Source organism: Merops nubicus, unplaced genomic scaffold, assembly GCF_000691845.1.
Source record: "Merops nubicus isolate BGI_N331 unplaced genomic scaffold, ASM69184v1 scaffold6734, whole genome shotgun sequence".
In the NCBI taxonomy this organism is placed as follows: Eukaryota; Metazoa; Chordata; class Aves; order Coraciiformes; family Meropidae; genus Merops; species Merops nubicus.
Window position 1 is genome coordinate 14,959 of NW_008606134.1, and position 18,815 is coordinate 33,773.

At 38.6% G+C, this 18,815-nt stretch overlaps 1 protein-coding gene across 1 annotated transcript in view; it reads right to left on the bottom strand.

Annotated features, from left to right (window-relative positions):
- MGAT4A (mannosyl (alpha-1,3-)-glycoprotein beta-1,4-N-acetylglucosaminyltransferase, isozyme A) overlaps positions 1 to 18,815 on the bottom strand; it is a 74,392-nt gene that overhangs the window by 6,085 nt on the left and 49,492 nt on the right. Inside the window, exons 9-11 of the mRNA XM_008939550.1 lie at positions 12,170 to 12,300; positions 11,419 to 11,526; positions 10,822 to 11,015 (exon numbers count right to left, since the gene is read on the bottom strand). Of these exons, the coding sequence (XP_008937798.1) occupies positions 10,822 to 11,015; positions 11,419 to 11,526; positions 12,170 to 12,300 (433 nt within the window). The remainder of the gene's footprint in view (positions 1 to 10,821; positions 11,016 to 11,418; positions 11,527 to 12,169; positions 12,301 to 18,815) is intronic.

Genomic DNA, 18,815 nt, shown 5'->3' on the forward strand with positions numbered 1-18,815 from the left:
TAGATATTTCTTTTATCACATCTCAGAAAAGGAGTAACACCACACACTTGGCTCTAAGAAAGCTACATGGATTTCTGCTGCACTGGTTGCAGCACAAACTGAACTGCAAACCAAAACTAGATTCAGCAAGCTTTGTATGTCCATCAGGAAAAACAATTTCCCCACTGTAGTTTAATGTAATAGTTAGTCAATTCTGAAGTCCCCAGACTACCCGAAACATTCACAGTTCTTCCAAGAAAAATCTTGTGACTTTCCCTAAACATTAGTGACACCCAAAAAACCCAAAAGACTTAATTGTCCTTTCTAGGAAGATGTCTTCCTTGTATGTTTCAGTAATAAGCAAACCAAAACTCTTGGCAAAGCTGACCAGAAGACTAAAAGTACATTCTGCTGTCTTCTGACCTAGCAGATCTTACTTGCCATGCTCTGTCTTATCCTAATCATTACTGGGATTTTTTCTCTTGAAAACACTGAAAATTCTAAGGAGGCTTGTTTTAAAACGTAAGTGATCAAGCACTCATATCTAAGGTGTTGCCATCAAACGCTCCCACCAAACCACAGACAGGCTGCTTTTCCTTTGTGCTTTCTAGCTCACAAATCTGACTTCTGAGAAGACACACCTAGCAAACCAGAAAGAAGCTTCTGCTGATCTGTGATTACTGTATCACTGTGCTCTCAATGAATGAGAGTGGTTTGGGGATGGGGGGGGGAAGCAGGGAAGCTGTAGTAGTGGGTTGGGTTTGGTTTGTAGGTTTGTTTTGGCATTTTTTTTTTTTGGGTGGGGGGGGGTGCATTTATTTGGGGTTTATTTGCTTTTAAAAACAACCCTGCAAACATATAACCATAGCAACCACTTCTCCTACTGTGCTATCAGCTTTTGAAACTGAAGTGTGGTTTCCTCCCCCCAGCAGTTATCATCACACCATTAGGGCAATGCTCAAATGTTGGTACAATGCCAAAACAATTTCCGGAAGTAATTAATAATATCTGATTTCCAGATTTCCATGTGACCAAACACAGTTTTTTAGTATGTTTTCTCTAACTATCTGCCTAGCCGTATGCACACACATATATAACATATGCACATGTTATTTAAAATTATGTTTAGGAAGGGATATTTTTATACCTGAGCCTTGCTTGAACACTTGACAGATAACACCTACATAGACAGAAAAAGTTACACAGCTTAAAAAGAGAAGCATGAATATACAGACACAGATCATATCTAGGATCAATCTTTTGCTTAGAATTAAAATTTGAAAATTAAATAATTTTATTTGAAATAAAATTTTATTAAAAACAAACATATATTCTGCACATTCTAAGTGTCATTTGCTATTCATTTGTAAAACTTGCCACCCAACTTATTGATAAATCACAGGTTTTCAAGGTTTTTAGACTATGAAAGATTTTTCTGGCTACAGACTAAATAACATGGAAGTAGCTATGCTTTTGGCCAAGTTATTCTGACATCAGTCCTGAGATTTACAGGTCTATGTGAACACTAAACATCTGTGTTGGGTTTTTTTCCCCTTCTAGTTAACTGATATTTTCTTCAGATGGAATCACTAACATATTTTTTTCTACCTGCTGTTTAAACATAACACCTTATGAAGCATTCTTTCAAATTAAAATTCTGAAAGCCACAGATCTCTAAATACAGTAATCCCAAACAAACACAAATTCACCTAAAGTTAAAAAAAGTTCTCCTATTCCTTATGGAATATTACTTAACAGCTTTATTACAAAATACAAACACGAACGCATTCAGACTTTCTTGACAGAAGTCAGAGAAAAGTAACTCTAACAAGATGAGTAAATGAAACACCAATGTAACTGAACCCGAGAGAACCTTTTTCTCTGGCAATATCTTTTTAAAATGCACAGGTCAAAGGTAGTAACTAACTACTGTAGATATTCAAAACCACAGACAACCTCCCCCATGCCAGAAGTTACTACATGTATGAACCAACTTGCAGACATTCTGGTCATTGCCTCAGTGTAGTATGAGTGGAATAAAGGATGCTAGATGTTAACATCTCATGTGGCAAAAAAAAAAAAATTAATTTCATACTAAAATGGAAAGAGCACTGCGCATTTAAAAAACAAGCACACACACAACAACATGGAGCAAAGTCAAAGTCACAACAAAAACTTCAGTTGTCATGTTCAGTGACTTGATTTTTTACTCAAATTGAGGATGTGACTTCATGTGGAGCTAGTACCACCTATAAAATCAAGTCAACTGGAAGACAGGAAAGAAAAAAAAAAAAAAAAAAAACAAACCACAAACCAAAACCAAAACACCACACAAAACCGAATAAGCTGAAACAAATATTTGTACACACCAATGAGGTGCTTAGAGACACAGTTTAGTGGTGGATTTGGCAGTGCTGGGTTAATGGTTCGACTCCATGATCTTAAAGGTCTTTTCCAACCAAAATGATCCTATGATTCTATGATCCTCACACAAAGGGAGAGGAGGCCAGAGGCAAGATCCAAAACACCACACAAAACCGAATAAGCTGAAACAAATATTTGTACACACCAATGAGGTGCTTAGAGACACAGTTTAGTGGTGGATTTGGCAGTGCTGGGTTAATGGTTCGACTCCATGATCTTAAAGGTCTTTTCCAACCAAAATGATCCTATGATTCTATGATCCTCACACAAAGGGAGAGGAGGCCAGAGGCAAGATTATCATTGATATGCCTACAGAAGTTATCATTAGCCAGCCCATGCAGTTAGCTGCTACAGAACTCGAGAAGCCCACACTCAGATTCAGAACTACTCCAGTAATAAGCACCTGGAAAGGTTCTCATCTTCTGTAGCATTCCCCTAAAGATGTGTATAAATTAATATCAATAACATTAATCTGCACTGTTAAAGAAGCTGTACTACTAAGTACAGCTTAATATTCTTTAAGCTTTAATATTCTTCTTTGAACAGTTAAACTTATCTGTCTTGCAGCTCTAACCCATCACCTGCACTTTCAAAGAAAAAAACCCCAAACCACCTCCCTACTGCATGCACCTATTCACCCTCCTCCTACTTTGCTTATGAAGGGAATGCATCTCTCTTCTTTCCCTCATATCAAAGCATATTTAGCCTGTTATGGTCTCTATTAGTAATTTGTTCTCTTTTAGGCACACACACACACAAAAAAAAAAAAAAAATCACAAAAACCCAACCAACCAAGAAAAAAAAACACACACCCACAACACCACCAAAATATCTTACTTTTATATTTTAGTTAAATAAATAGAAGTGCCAACGATTTTTGATATATAGAGAGCCTGTGATTCTATGAATTTTCTATTTTGCTGAGCAATTAAAACTTAAACAGAACACAATAACTTTACCAGGAAATTATGACAGCTTTATGAAAGGAAATAATAAACAAAAATTCTTTAAAAAGCACAATTCACATCCACAGACAATGTATTTTGAGTTTGTTTTGAAGGAAACAAAATGACTTATCTCACTTGATGCTAAACACAAATATTCTAAGAATCTATTCATGAGCACAGGCCTTTGTGGTCTGTAAACATCAGGAATGAAATCCTTTTCTCTACATATCCTCCTTACGTCTCTCTTCAGCAACCTGATATATTTTAGTATATCCCATTTTCAGAAAAGGAAAAGAGGAAGGCAGGCAGAGGGGAAATATTTCCTTCCACATTTGAGCAAATTATCCATCGCAACGTGCAGCATAACAGTTTTCCATTCTGCACAACATGAATTACTATAAAAGCAATATTCAGTCAGCAAATTTTTGGCTCCCTACAGATGCTGTCATCCACTGCAAGAGTCATTATTCACTGATTCTATTCAGTGTTTTTGATCACTGGATGCAAATGTGGTAAAAGAAATCTAATCTACCTCCTCTCTGTCATTTTCCCAGAAACCTCATTAGGCAATGTTATTTTACTGTCACTGGAAACTGTATTAACCATGTATTATTTTCTTGTGGAAAATAAAACCAGAAAATGAATAATTTCTTTTACCTTCTCTTAAGATCAATTTCTTCTCTTATCCTTTATGCCTCTTACCCACTCTACTGCAAAAATTGCTTACACATAAAAAAACCTTAACTCCTCAAGTCTATGTCTATATACACCAAGTGCTCACAATAGGTAACCAACCTAATGGGAGCTTCTCTGTCTTGTAATAGTTTCTGATCTGGGCAAAAACAATATAAAACCAAACCACAAACACCCTTACCAAAACCAAACCATTAGCTTCCGTGCAAAATGCCCAGTAAGATTTCATTTCTTCTGCCAAAACCAGGCAGTCTAACTGTCCCCATACAAGCTGGGCTGCACGTTCCCCACGCTGCCAGGGACAAACGCCGGTGTTGACAGAAGTGCCGAACCAGCACTCCAAACGGGGAGAACTTTCTCCTGTCCAAAGGACCACAAAGTAGCCAGACTGAAAAGGCATTGGAGGGAGGGGTCCACGTCTTTTTTATCCCACACACCTCTAAGGAATTAGTTTTTCTCACACCACTTTAAAAGGAAATCTAAACCTTTTGATAAGGTTACCATACCATTTCCTAATTTCCTTCAATGAAGTTATGCGTGGACGGCATTTCTCATTCCCAGCAATGACTGCAAGATCAGCTTCCTAAACCTGCACTGTGCACTCTGCAGGACACACACATCAACCCCAATAAAAAAGAGCTTGGCATTAAACCAACTACTTCTTATTTTTTGTTTTGGAGGTGGTAGTGTTCTATCATTGGGTTTTCTTTGGGTTTTTGTTGTTGTTGTTATTTGGTATTTTTTAATGGAAGGACTGCTTTCTGCCCTGAAATCTCTGCTCTTCTCTTTAAGGAATTCACCCATTTTTCCCACCACGACAATATTAGTTAAAAGGCCTCTATATTCTTTTGCAAGGCTTCTTCTGATGAATTTTTAATCCAGTGAAATATAGAAAGGTTTGGAGGTTTTTGTTGTTTGTTATTGTTTTAAATGTGTGTGTACATTCACGTAAACATTCTTCCCCTCTGCCCAGCTTAATTTCCCAGAACCACAGACGATAACTCCATTCAGTTTTCTTAAACATAAACATATGTGACTACTTGAGATGCACTTAGGTGTGAGACCTCATCACAGGCTGGTAAGATACAATTATGACATCTCAGGAACTCAAGCCCTTCTGGAAATCAGGTGAAGTATTTTAGAGCATCTCAAGTAAGACTAGGCATCTAACATTTAGGTAATAGTACTAAGCCTCTAAGATTTCTGACTAAGAACTGTAAACCCAGGAATCCTGCCAAATACACAAATCTAGTGTCATTAAGGAGGAAGCAGTATGTCCTTGGCTCAGGCAGCTCTTCTGTCTCTGATCCATATTTTGGTGGTTTGTTTTTTTTTTCCCTCTCCTTTACAAATGAAGTTCTTGCCTCATTGTCATGGGCAGTGTTCCATGCCCAGAGCAAACAGCATCAGTGGCTGGGAGCCTGCCTGCCAAATCCCCACTGTCAGTGCATCCAGTTGAGGATGTTCTACTCATTAGTACAGAAGCTTATGTAAATACAGAAACCAAAGTCCTCAAATTCTCTTTTTTATACACAATGAAAACATTATCTCACCTGAAATATATTGACAAACACCGAAGCATTTTAAGATAATGAATTAAGAGACATCCAAGTACTTCCTATCAACTGACACCACCATTAAAGCTCAATAAAATGAAGATGTTATCAAACTTTAATAACCTATGCAATATCTTTAGAATCAGAACAAAGATTATTTCTAAATAATACACTGTGTGTGCACACATGTGTGGTTCACCAGCTAAAATTGCCCAAGAAAGACTGAAAGTATTGCACTGAACTGAAGGAGAATTTCAACACTGAACAGTGGTTACGAACAAAGAACAGTTTATATATCAGTCAAGTCACTGGTGTACTAACCCAAAAACCAAACAGTTTTGCAGTTCCCTAGGTTTTAAGTAGCTGTAACTGCAAAAGCAAATGATGAAAAAGTTCCACTTCACTGACAGTTTTGGAAAGCTGTTAGAAAGTCTTTTTTTCCTTTGTAATGCGTTTGATCTCATATCTCTCTACCCACAGGAGGACTTGCATCCCAGAGCATGGATAATTAAATACATTTTAGATACATACATGACCAACTGCTATGATACTTTTTTTGGTGGCTTTGTTGTACTTAAATTAAATTCCTTTTAAGTTTTCACTGCTAGAGAACCTGTTTTAAAAGCTGCATTTATTTCCCTTTACAAAGAAGTGGCAGTAATAATAGGCAAGCAACTGTCACTTTTTATGCAGGTATTTTTTAGCACTGTCACAATAATTTCAAAGTAGAGAAAGCAATGTGTATGTTTAGTTACCAAAAGCCCAACAAGATACTCTTCACACTCAATACATTGATTTTTCTAGCTTAAATTGTCAAATATGCATTTCTTGCATGAGTGGGAGTTCTGTGTTGTGAGAAGATGCCATGGGAAATATGTGAGGTTAATATCACATGTTCCCTGGGATTCCAGAGTCAACAATATGGAAAATTAGACGATTAGTCTCACATACTGCACATCCAGTATCTATGCCAATATCAGAACACAAAGTAGTAAGTCTAATCTACAAGCTGGTTTGTCAAAGTATTAATATTTCAGTTTAAAGCTGAAATTCCAGTCATTGAGCTCTACCTCATAAAATCGCATTATTAATAATCAAATGTCACATTAGAATGAGTACCCAATAACTTGCTAAAAGAAGAACACAGTTATGGGGCCACTACAGAGCTAAAAGTAGCGTGGGGGCAGTGGGGGAAATAAAAAGCAAACAAAAAAACCCTGAATAATCTCCCCCAAACCAAACTCCACCAATGCTTCTGAAAATATTCAAAGTAACACTACCAAGCAGTTACATACAAGAAAGGATGAGTCTCGTACTTTAAAAGATTAGCATTTGAAAGCAATTTATACTGAAACAAGCCTGAAGCCCTTTTTATAAATACCCAGACTAAATTCCTATTGCAAAAAAGCTGACAATTGTAAATATAATCTAGTTAAAACAGTCACAGGTTATGTGCTTCCAAGGGCTTCTTCGATATAACTAGTGCACATCTTCCTTGAAAACAATATCTGATCTGTGTCAATTACATCTATAAGGAGGACTCAAACTTAAGCAGTCAAAAAGATATGGTTTTGGTCATGACTGACACCAGCATCACCTAAGTGCTACAATGGAATGTCTTTGAGATGTGCTTTGGGTTTTTTTGTTTGGTTGTTTTTTTTTAAGCCAGGTTCACGTTTAAAGTTTATTATCGCTGTTCAAGATTCACTGCTAACCCACCAACATTTCAGAGCTTCCTACATAGAAAAATACCTCAAACAAAGCAATATCTAAAACCAAAAGCTCTTCACAATGAGTTGCTCAGGTTCTCACTGACATCTCTGAAGAAAAAGAGTAACTTGTAAAGAACAGAAGTATCTTGAATCTGTTATTTATAGTGAGGTACTAGTATTAAAGTAATAATAATGTATGCTTCATAAAGAAATTCTTAAGTATAACTGTCAGTTTTAGTAATTAAATGTGTGCTTGGAACAACAGTGTACATACTGAAATAGCAAAAGTGTATTTCAATAATTATGTAACAACCTAAGGGAACAAAAGCTCCATATTTCTTATCTTCACAATGTAGGCCGTTTTGAGCATTCAGAAAACATTGCATCCACTTAAAAAAAAAAAAAAACAAAACACACACACACCCACAACCAAACAATACAAACTAAAACCAAACCAAACCTTCAACACTGCTGTGCAATTTGTTTTTAAGAGTAAAGTCAGTGGATGTACTTTCATTCTCGAGGATATGCTACTGAAAGAGAGGTATGTATCTCCTTATTGCAAAAATAAGATTGGGATCCTAGCTTACAATTAAAAGACATCAGTATTGTGCCTGGAATCTTTTGCTTGGAAAGAAACCTAAAAAGGCTCAGTACAAGAGCTGTTGCTAAAATGAGCATTACACAATTTCAATGTACACATCCTTGTTCTCCAGGTGTGGTTTAAAACAAGCACCATCTCACTGTTCAATATTTAGCAGAGATCTGCCAATCAGGTCTTACACAAAATAGCCACACATGTTAGTTTTTGCCTAGCAAAGTAAGCTCAGTATTCACTTTGAAATATTAAGAGATCCTTGCCAGTATTAACCATGACAACACTCTCAGATCTCAAAAATGAAATATTTAAAGACCTAATGAAAGCTGATTACTGAACTGCTATATTCAGCAGAAAATTTAAATTTGGTTCAGCAAGACATTTGGCAGAGAAAAGTAAAGTCTAGGAACAAGTTCATTCTCTGTCACAGTGTAACAGGCCTGCCATTCAGTCAGCCAGGGTTGTGGTCAGTATTTCCATTAAAAACCTTGTTTATAAAGGATTTATTATGCAAGTTATTCAACAGCTATACCTCAAACCAACTTGGCAAACATTTTTTGTAAATTTAAAGAGCTCTTCTATTACTTAAGAAAACTGAAAGAAAAAAAAAAAAAACACAACACTAACCTGTTGCATCTCTTAAACACAAAATGGCTTTCAAAAGTCTATTATCTAGTCTTAATACTCACAATCAGATATATCTCCCCCACCAGGAAAGCCTTCCTAATGTTCAATCCACTTTCCCTTTCCTGCGTTTCAACCCACAAGTCACAGTTTTAACTGCCTCAGCAAGGATCCTTGAAATGTCACTAAACATCATTGCTCCACTTGACCTTCACCTACCAAAATCTACTGCTTAAGTTAAGTAGACGAAGAAAAACAAGTTCCCAACAATTTGAAATTACAACATCTGTAGCCATAACCAGCCACCGGCTTCAGAAAGGCAAAATACTGCATTTTTAAGGACAGTGAATAGAAGCTAAAATCATAATAATGGCTTGAAACGGCCAGTGATATCAAAGTGTTTAACTTAAGTCTTAACATCATTTTAACCGGTGGACTTCCTTTGATGAAGCAACAGAATACAAGATGTTGCCCTTTTTTCTACAACTAAAATGCATTTCTTCAATAAATAGAAACAGCAAGAACAACAAAATCATATTATGCTGCTGCAGGGACTGTTCTTAACACAGCAGGTAGATGTACCTACCTTAGGCTGACTTACAACTTTCCAAGGCACAATAATGAACACTATCTTCCCACCTTTTACACCGATAATTAGTACTTACTCATTCCCCCAATTCCCTCACCATTAAGGTAATGCTTAAAACAATAAAAATAACTTTTAAATGCTTTCTTCAGATCTGTGCATACCATTTTTTATGTAACACTGACGACATATGACACTTGCTAGCAACGCTTTCCAGAACTACCATTGTGCATTTGACTGATCCTAATCCACTCTAAATCCAACATTTGCTGCTTACAGTTACACTATTCATAACACAGATGTATATAATTCTTAAAAAAATCCACAAACCAAAAAAGACCAGAAAAAAAACCCCTAAGCACACAGACTGGATGCTTGTTACATAACTTTGAAAAGGAAAATTTTATCAAAACCAAAATCAATGAATGCATACATTTGAGTTGAAAAATATGTATTTTTTAAACTGTTGGCACAGGATAAAAAAGACTCTGCCTTTAATCCAAGGAGGTACAGCATTCATATTCCTCAACACATGCATCTTGGAAAGCTAACCAGGAAAGTCTTTTAAAAGCACAGCAGTCAACTGAAAGAGTAATTTGACATCTCAAATGAAAAACTTGAGTTTCAGAGGTCAGACTAGTTTGGAACAACATAGTAACAAGGAAACTACTGATCTCACTGCTGCGCCAAGCCAAGGTGAAGACTTAGCCTTTGATTATGCACCAAGGCACAGAAGCTGACTGATTGGATTCAGTTCAGGACTGCAAAAAGGGCTGCTTCACAAGAAAAGCATGCAGTTAAATTGATCCAAAGAAACTTCTGCTCTGCCAGACTATAGGAACTAGCCGCAGAAGGACACGTTAGGTGGGTGAAGAAAGGAGGAAACAAACCTACTAGCATGGCAACACTTAAGACACTAAAACAATTTATAAGTCTTGGACTACTATAATGGCAAGACAGTAAAAAGCAAAGCAGCATGAGAGTCTTAATAAAACTCAAGGATGACTACACCCTAAAGCGCCAACTTTACTCTCCCCATTCAACGTGATTAGTAGCCAAAAAGAAGTCACTTTTAGTCCTTACCTTTAGTCACGTCACAGATGTTTGTATTTCAAGGGCATCCCCTCTTTTTTTTTTTTTAAATTTTAATTTCTTTAAATAGGCTAGCTTGGAGTTTTAGCATGGTGACTTTTTTCAAGCCCTAAAGCTACATCTTAAAAACATTACCCTTCAGAGTTCCCAGCTTTCAGGTCTGGGGACATCATGATATGCTCCAGCAAGATTTCTGATCTGGACAATCAAAGGAGCAAGGCTGCAGGGCACAACACACTGCACCACACACCATGCTGTCCAATTGCTCTGTAATTAGAAGCAGACCAACCAAATACAAATAGAATCAAATTGGCTTATTTTAAATTCTCTTAGGAACTGCCAGAGAGGCACTGGTTTTGAATTGCATTTATCAACAAGGTTCTGAATTAAATTAAAAACAACAACAACAAAAAAAGAGCAAGATAAAATTTACACTAGCACCAGAATTAGAAGGAAGATACTTGTTAGTAACAATCATAGTTACAGCTGAACTCCAAAGACCCTATGTCATTTTTCTTCAGGTTATAATGATAGGCCCAAACTCTATTTTCAAGTATTCTTGGTGAACAAGCAGCTTTAGATAAGAGAACAAAGGCAAATAATTACTAACCTTTCTACATTGACTGGCTTGTCAAATTTAAACAGAATATAATCCCCAGCAACCGGTGTGACAGCCCAGAAAAAATCTTCCCCTACGTAGGTTTTTTCTAGCGTATGCCCCTGGTAGACTTTTAAAGATGTCGAAACCTCTGCAGGTGGATTCACGTGGATTTTATGCAGTAGTGGTTTCAGGAAGTCCTTATCCTAATTGAAAGAAAGACAAACATCAGGCTGGTCAGATAACCTGTTTTATTACATTCTTTTCCCAAGTGATTACACTTAAATGCATAAAATTGAAAATTAATGCATTACTCATTTTTGAGTGTATCAGATCTTGTACTGATTAATAAGATAAACATGCAATTAAAGTTTTTTTTTAAAAAAAAGAAAAAATATCCCTTAGCAAAAATCCACAAAAACAAGATTAGATCAGCACTTCCAATACTTCAGAACAACCGGTTTATATCAGATTTCATTCCAATTGGGGTAACATACAACATGCTTGAAAATGTCAGACAACAAGAAAACGTCTGTTTTCTCAAAGGCTACAAAGTTTTTCGATTTAATCAGCCTGCTCCAGAAAGGAAGGCAAATGTTAGCTACTAACTGTGAGTTTCTGGATCTTCCCTGCTAGGGAGGAGTGGAGACCAACGTGCTGGAAAAGGGAAGGCCTGAATCGTATCCGTAGGTTAGATTTCTGTCGATCACAATGTTTCTGAAATGAGGTGGGGGGAGGGAAGAGGGGTTAAAAAAAACAAAAAAAAAAAAACACAGATACATTAGTAAAACCAACACAAGGTTGCTGGGTTTTTACTGCGGACCTATGATAATACATGAGCCAGAAAGACTCAATTAGAACTCAGACCTATTTATCTAGTAGTTCTTGCTTTCATTGCGGAACTCTAACAAGACAGCTCTGCAAATAAAATACTGTCCAAGGTTTTTGCACAGAACCTGTTTACTCAGTTTTTCAGCAAGGGTGCTACTTGAGAAATGAAGGACCACAATCCAAAGTTCATACCTCATTCAGAACCTTCTCTGTGAGCGCTGTCCAAGCACCGGCATTCTGCAGAGCCTCAAGCGGGCGTTACGTGAATGAGTTTATCTTAGGACTGATTAGACTTTTGCTTTTCACCCCACTGCATCCATCTCCAAAATTGGAAACAATAACAGTCACAATGCTTGTGAGAACTCTCTCTCTAAAGCTCTTCTTGAGATTAAATTCTTGGTAGGAAGACAGACTCTTTCAGGACAATGCAGTAACCACAATATATAGCATGCTGCCTTCTTGCTCACCAAAACCAACTCATTCACCACCACAAACATATTTGAGAAGCTTTTAATAAAAACAAACTTACAGCATCTTTCTCAGGGTTACACACTTTCACCCACAGGATATGGTCCAGGAGCCAATCAATAGGTTTCTCCTTATAAAACATAAATATGAACTCTACAATAAGAGTGATATCTGGAGACTGGAACATTTTACCTATGATGACATTAAGAATAACTGAAGTTAATTTAAAGAAAATGTTATCTTTTAAAACCAGTGAGACAATAGATGGGAAGTTTATGCCAAGGCAAGCAATACTAACAATGAACAACTTGAAATCTCTATGTTATTAAAAGCTCCATACCTTCCAGCTATGCAAATCTAATAAAACAACTATTCAATCAAGAATTCACTGTAATACATCTTGGTGCTATCAAAATATTCAATGTATACTACAGCACAGTCTCTAAAGAACAGAAACCATCAGTTTGCAGAAACAGAAATTAGAGTTATTGATTCATGTTTACTATTCTCTGCACCACATGCAAGCACCTGAGACAAGGAGCTGTTGTAAGCACCACCTGCCCGCTCACACAATTCCATCTTTTGCAGGTACAAAAGTCAGAGATAGAGCACCTACCATTAACTTCAGATCCTTCTGTGTAGAAAAAAATCAAAGAGAAACAAGAAAACTACTAAGAACATAACCAGAGACAATGTAACTTAAAAAAAAAAAAAAAGAGAGACATCACACAGCAGCAATCAGAGTTTTTCCCTGAAAGGAACAAACTCCTACTGAGGGCATCTCCAACTAGCTACATTCAGAGCAGTCCGCTGCCTAACAGGAAGTCTAAGTCCTTCCCACAAACAGAAACTGCAGAACTTCTTCGCTGAGTACTGTCATGACATTGGGCCTCCCAAGACAGCAAAACGCTTGGCCAAATACAGCTGAACAGGGTGGCACTGTGCTACAAGATTCGTGGGAACTCTGCAAGCTGTGGGGCTTAGAGGAGGTCCTGGCAAAAAAAAGGAAACTTACTGTTGGTGAAGCAAGTCTATTTACTGTCAACAAAAGCAAGTTTTTATGTGGTTGTGGAATACCCTGCACTGCCAGTACAGGAGTCTGGAGAGAAAGGTGGCCAGTTCACTGGGCCATTGTGTTAAAAGGAACACAGCACTTAAGAAAGGTACCATGTATGAAGACACTGCTATCAGGAGCAACATGTAACTGGGAGCTGGGCGGTCCAAGGCTGAAGACAGACTGACAACAAGTGCTTGTACCACGGACTTAGTGCCAACTAAATTCCCAAAGGCCATTCCAGATTTGAGAGCAGATTCAGAAACCATCAGGTTTGCAGGTGAAAACTGCCTCTACTTTGCTAGGCTACGGTGGAGAACGCAAAGGAGAAAGACATTACATGACACTGAATCTCTTAGGAGGACACTGGCTGAAGTGATTCAGTTCTGAACATGGTGCTGAGATGTGGCCAGTGCTGACCTAGGTATGAGCTCTTGGGGCATGTGTGCATTTATGGATCAAGGTCCAACAGAAGCTATTCTCCCATGTAAGTCATCTGTCTGTCTACACTTGGGAGGTCTGTACAACACACTAACACACAGCACTTAGGTATGTGAAATGGGGGTTTGTTTCCACTTGTAATCTATGAGGCCTTCACAGGTTTTTTAAATAACAAGTTGCAGACATTAAGAATGGATTCCTCTCTCAGGCAGCAAAAAGACTTCCCATGCTCATCAGAAAATGGGATTTGGTTCTCAATCTACAAGAGAAGAAAATTATTTGGAAAGGCCACTAAGGAGATGTATAAGCCAGTCCAGATAACAAAAAAAATTTGGAACAATGTTTTGTATGAAGCTTAAAAACTATCAGCAGTACAGCACTCCATCTGAGCAGGTAGCTGAGTGGAAACGAAGAAATGATGGAAGCAGCCTATGTTCTTCAGCCATTAAGGAGAATGTTCACATTTCTATAAACAGAAGAGAGGATATACCTGAAGTATCACCCAGAACTAGTACTACACAAAAGGTAAAGAGTTATCTAGTCTTGAAGTGATTAGGCACATACATTTCCACTGTGAATGTACATGTGGACTGTGACTCAGAGCCAGAAATTCAGTTCTTTCTTTCTTTTGAGGCTCACTGAAGTCTGTAATACATAGAAGATTATCACAAGGCAGCATAAAAACCCAAAGACAAAACAAAAATCAGGACCTGGACCTGGGAGTTCAAATCCCTGTTGTAACAGACGGAAAATTTCTCTACTGAAATAGGTGACTGAGCCTGGCATGTTCTACAGCATCTCAGAGCAGACACAGAATGCCAGGTTGTTAGCTCACATATATTATTAGCAACACGGACATTTTTAAGGGAAAGCATCAAAGTTGCAGAGGCCCTGTTATGTGAGTTCTGACACTGCCAGCTATCAGACTCTTAGAGAGTATTTGCTTTAAGAATGCCAGGATCTCAACATGAAAGATACTTTATTTTCTCAAGAAAGAAGACAAATATTTAGGAGATCACCTAAAGCATCTCTTCTTTTCTAGAAAACAGGACTGATTCAATCTCACTCCCCTATGACTTGGGATGAAATCGGAAAGAAATATAGCCAGTGAAATTATACTTATTTTGGAATTCTGAGATGAGTTTGGAGAGGTCTGAACGAGGCTACATCATGATGCAGTGCAGTAAATACAGAAGAAACATCTGACAAAAGTCCCAATTACTTAATCTGCTGGAATGACACTATATTCACAAAGCAGACCACTCACACAGCGGGGTGGAGAAGTAAATATGGTAAAACATTAACTGACCTGACATCACTAAATCAAAGTTGTCCCTTACAAAAAACCTTGATTTTGGCTGTTTATAAAGCAAAAACATCTATATCCCTTTTAAGTGCATGTTGCAATGTGGTCCTCAAAGAGGCATCTCCACTTGAAAATACTCCAAGATCTGAAGCTCCCACTAAACATGGGACAACTTCTACTAAACTAGGGACAATGGAAAAGTTTTCTTATTTAAAGACATAAGAAAAATGTTATTATTTTTTAGTAGTATATTGTTACTATTTACACAGTATATTGCCATACTGTCTGCAATCCTTTTCTTCTTCTATCCAAGGACAGAGCAACAGAACTACACTGTATATTTTTTCCTTTGGCTAGCTCATCTTCTGAAGGGCAAAAGGATTACAGTCATCAGTTGTCATCTGTGGTGACTTACAGACCATGTCACCTGAAACCTGAACCTTAAGGTACAGGAACCTTACCTACAAAACAAATAAAGCAGATTACAAAACTGAAGAGTAGGAATTTACTCTTTTCCCTAATTTAAGTTATCTTAATTTTACCTAAAATAGAAAAAGAGTAGAATCATAGAATCACCATGATTGGAAAGAACCTCCAGGATGATCAAGTCCAACTTTCCTCCCAACATTTCCCTAAACACTAGATCAAAGCCTCAAATGCCACATCTCATTTTTTGAACATTTCCAGGGATGATGATTCCATCACCTCCCTGGGTAGCCCATTCCAGTGCCTAACCACTCCCTCAGTGAAGAAAGTCTAATATCTAACTGAAATCTTCCCTGGCACAACCTGAGGCCATTTCCTCTCCTCCTATCATCAGTAATTTGGGAGAAGAAACCAACACTTCAACTACCTTTTAGGTAGCTGTAGAAAGCAAAAAGGTCTCCTCTCAGTCTTCTCCAGACTAAATAACCCCAGTTCTCTCAGCCACTCCTCAGAAGGCATGTTTTCCAGCCCTCTCACCAGGCTCGTTGCCCTTCTCAGGACCTGCTCCAGCACCCTCATGTCCCTTTTGCACTGTAGTGCCCCAAACTGGACACAGTACCCAAGGTGTGGTCTCACCAGTGCCAAGTACAGGGTCATGGTTACCTCCCTACTCCTGCTGGTTACACCGTTTCTGATACTTGCCAGGATGCTGCTGGCCTTCTTGGCCACCTGGGCACACTGCTGGCTCATGTTCAGTCTGCTGTCCTCCAACACCCCCAGATCCTTTTCTGCCTGGCAGCTTTCCAGCCACTCCCCCCCAAGCCTGGAGGGTTGCCTGTTGTGACCCGAGTGCAGGACCTGGCACTTGGCCTCGTTAAGCCTCCTACAACTGACCTCAGCCCATTGCTCCAGCCTGTCCAGAGCCCTCTGCAGAGCCTTCCTACCCTCCAGCAGATCAACACTTCCACTTAATTTTGTGTCATCTGCAAATTTACTGAGAGTGCATTCGATCCCCTCATCCAGGTCATTGATAAAGACATTAAACAAGACCAGTCCCAAACCGAGCCCTGAGGGACACCGCTCGTGACTGGACACCAGCTGGATGTAACTCCACTCACCACAACTCTCTGGGCTCAGCCATCCAGCCAGTTTTTAACCAAGTTTCAACAAAAGTTATTCACTTCCATAGGACAAACTTGCCTAGACTCAGAGGCACTTCCCTCCAGACACAGACTGGCACACTACTGTCCACCATGCAGTCCACCACCCCTGACTCAGGGGCTAATCTAATTAACATGGTGATGCCACAAGACACACCATAAAAAAAAAAAACAAAAAAAAACAAACCAGCAAGCAACAACCAAGAACAAAGAAATAAAAAAAAAAACCCTGACACGTCCAACTGCAACTAGTCAGAATATGGTAGGTAAGCATCAGCCAGCTTGCTGCAGCTGCACTAGCAGCTTCAGACCCAGCTGGTCTCTCCACATTGCACTGCCCAGCACTGTGGAAGGGTTCAGAAGTGCAGGCAAAGCCTTCTCTCTTCAATTCGTAATGATCACTGGAGCAAAGAGGAACAGGCAGCCAAGGACAGACATCCTGACACTACTTGCTGAAGTGCTGTCACCAGATTCCACACGGCTTGGCACAGCTTTGCCCCAGCTGTATAACACAGCATCCCTCATCTGTTATTTCTGTCTCAGGACACCACTAGCAGAGCACAGCAGTACTGCCACAGATCAATGTCCCCTTTTTCTCCCCAGAACATTCTTCCTAAACCAGCTCAAAAGCAGGCCTCTGCAGTGAAGCCCCTGGTAAAACAGGTCTTTGAAGCTTTGGACCTCTGACTGTCCACAGCTACTCCTTGTGATGGAAAGTAGCCCAGTACAAGTTCTACTCCACCAATGACACCTTCTGATCCAAAGGAGCCAAGCCCTTTCCTAGGCTCTCCTGAGCAGGGTTGCAGCAGGAGTCTGGGTTCCCTGTGGCATAGCCATAGCTCAAGAAGGAAAAGGCAGCTTTTGTCAAGGTCCTGCAGTCCTGTGGCCTCCCATGCAGCTGCAGGTGAGGAAAATGCTGTGAGCCATTGAGATGTCATCCAAGTCCAGCCTACAGATTGCCCACTGGCCATCCCAAATATGCTGTCAAAAATCATCAAGACAAAGAGAACCAAGTAAAAACTGCAATCCATGTGCACTGCCTCAAACCAAAGACAATGTGAAAGAATTGAAGCAATGACTCATCTCACACTGTGTTTATGCACTTTGTACAGTGCATGAGAAGAGACATAAATCAAGGAGACACTGCTGACAAAATTTCAGAGGTTTCAGATTCTGGATGCATACGACCTACCCCTGGAAGATAATTTCAAAACCCAAAAGAAATAAGAGTCAAAGGTAAAATCTTGCTTCATAAATCCCTAAAGATTTATAAAATGTGGAAGATGCTTTCCATATTATTTACCTATATTGATAAAAGTGAGAGCCAGGACTGGAAAAAAAAAAAAATTATGTGTAACATTCTCTGCTATTTATTGTGGCCTGCCAAGACTTCTATCTGACTTTCAGTCCATTTAAATGCTACCTTTAATGAATATTTCGGCCCTCTCAGTATTTTGTTGGCAGGTCCAAGACACACACAAAATGAAAAACTTTGTTTTCTACAGTTCTTTGAACTGCAAATACCTAAATTATTCATTTTTATTCTTTCATATAAGCTTCATTAAACATATTCAGTCTACACCAACAATAATTTTATACCTGCAAGCACATATTCTAACTATAGTTGAAGTATTTCAAAGCTTCCCCTGTTAATGATATGCAAATTACTGGCATTAAAACTAGAACCTCTTTGAAGTTATTTAAATCTTAAATATTTGACTTGATCTACACTTCCCCAAACTTCAACAAAGTGGTCAGCTTGAGCAAAACTAATCGGAACAACATAAAATAACCAGAACCTCAGGCCTTAAGACACCAGGGCACGGTAGATTCAGAGGAAAAGTATAAGACAACCAAAAGGCCAATTTCAGATTGCTCCATTAAAAGTCTGGGACAGCTGGCAGTGCAGGTACAGCATAGATCATCTGAAAAATACTTCAGTTCACAGGCAGTTGGAAGACAAATCACTGTTTCTCAAAAAAAGCTAGTAGGACTTTCCTCCGTTGCCTCAGGAACCACAGCACAAACCATAATCAGAAGAGCAAAAGATGCAGCTCCTTCCACGGAGCTTCTTAGAGAAAACGTTCTTCTCACTCATTATTTATTAGATACTTGACAGCACTTACGACTGTGCTTTCAGTATTAAAAAGAAAACAAAGGAAGCAACTTCTGCTCTGTGGCAGAGGAGACAGAATTCTATAATCCTGCTGTCAGTCTAAATAGCTGCAATTGCCACTTCCTCAGGTAGTACTTGCATAAATTAGGTTTTCAGTTCAGAAATACTATGACAAAAAATATTTTTACTTAGCAAACTTCCAAG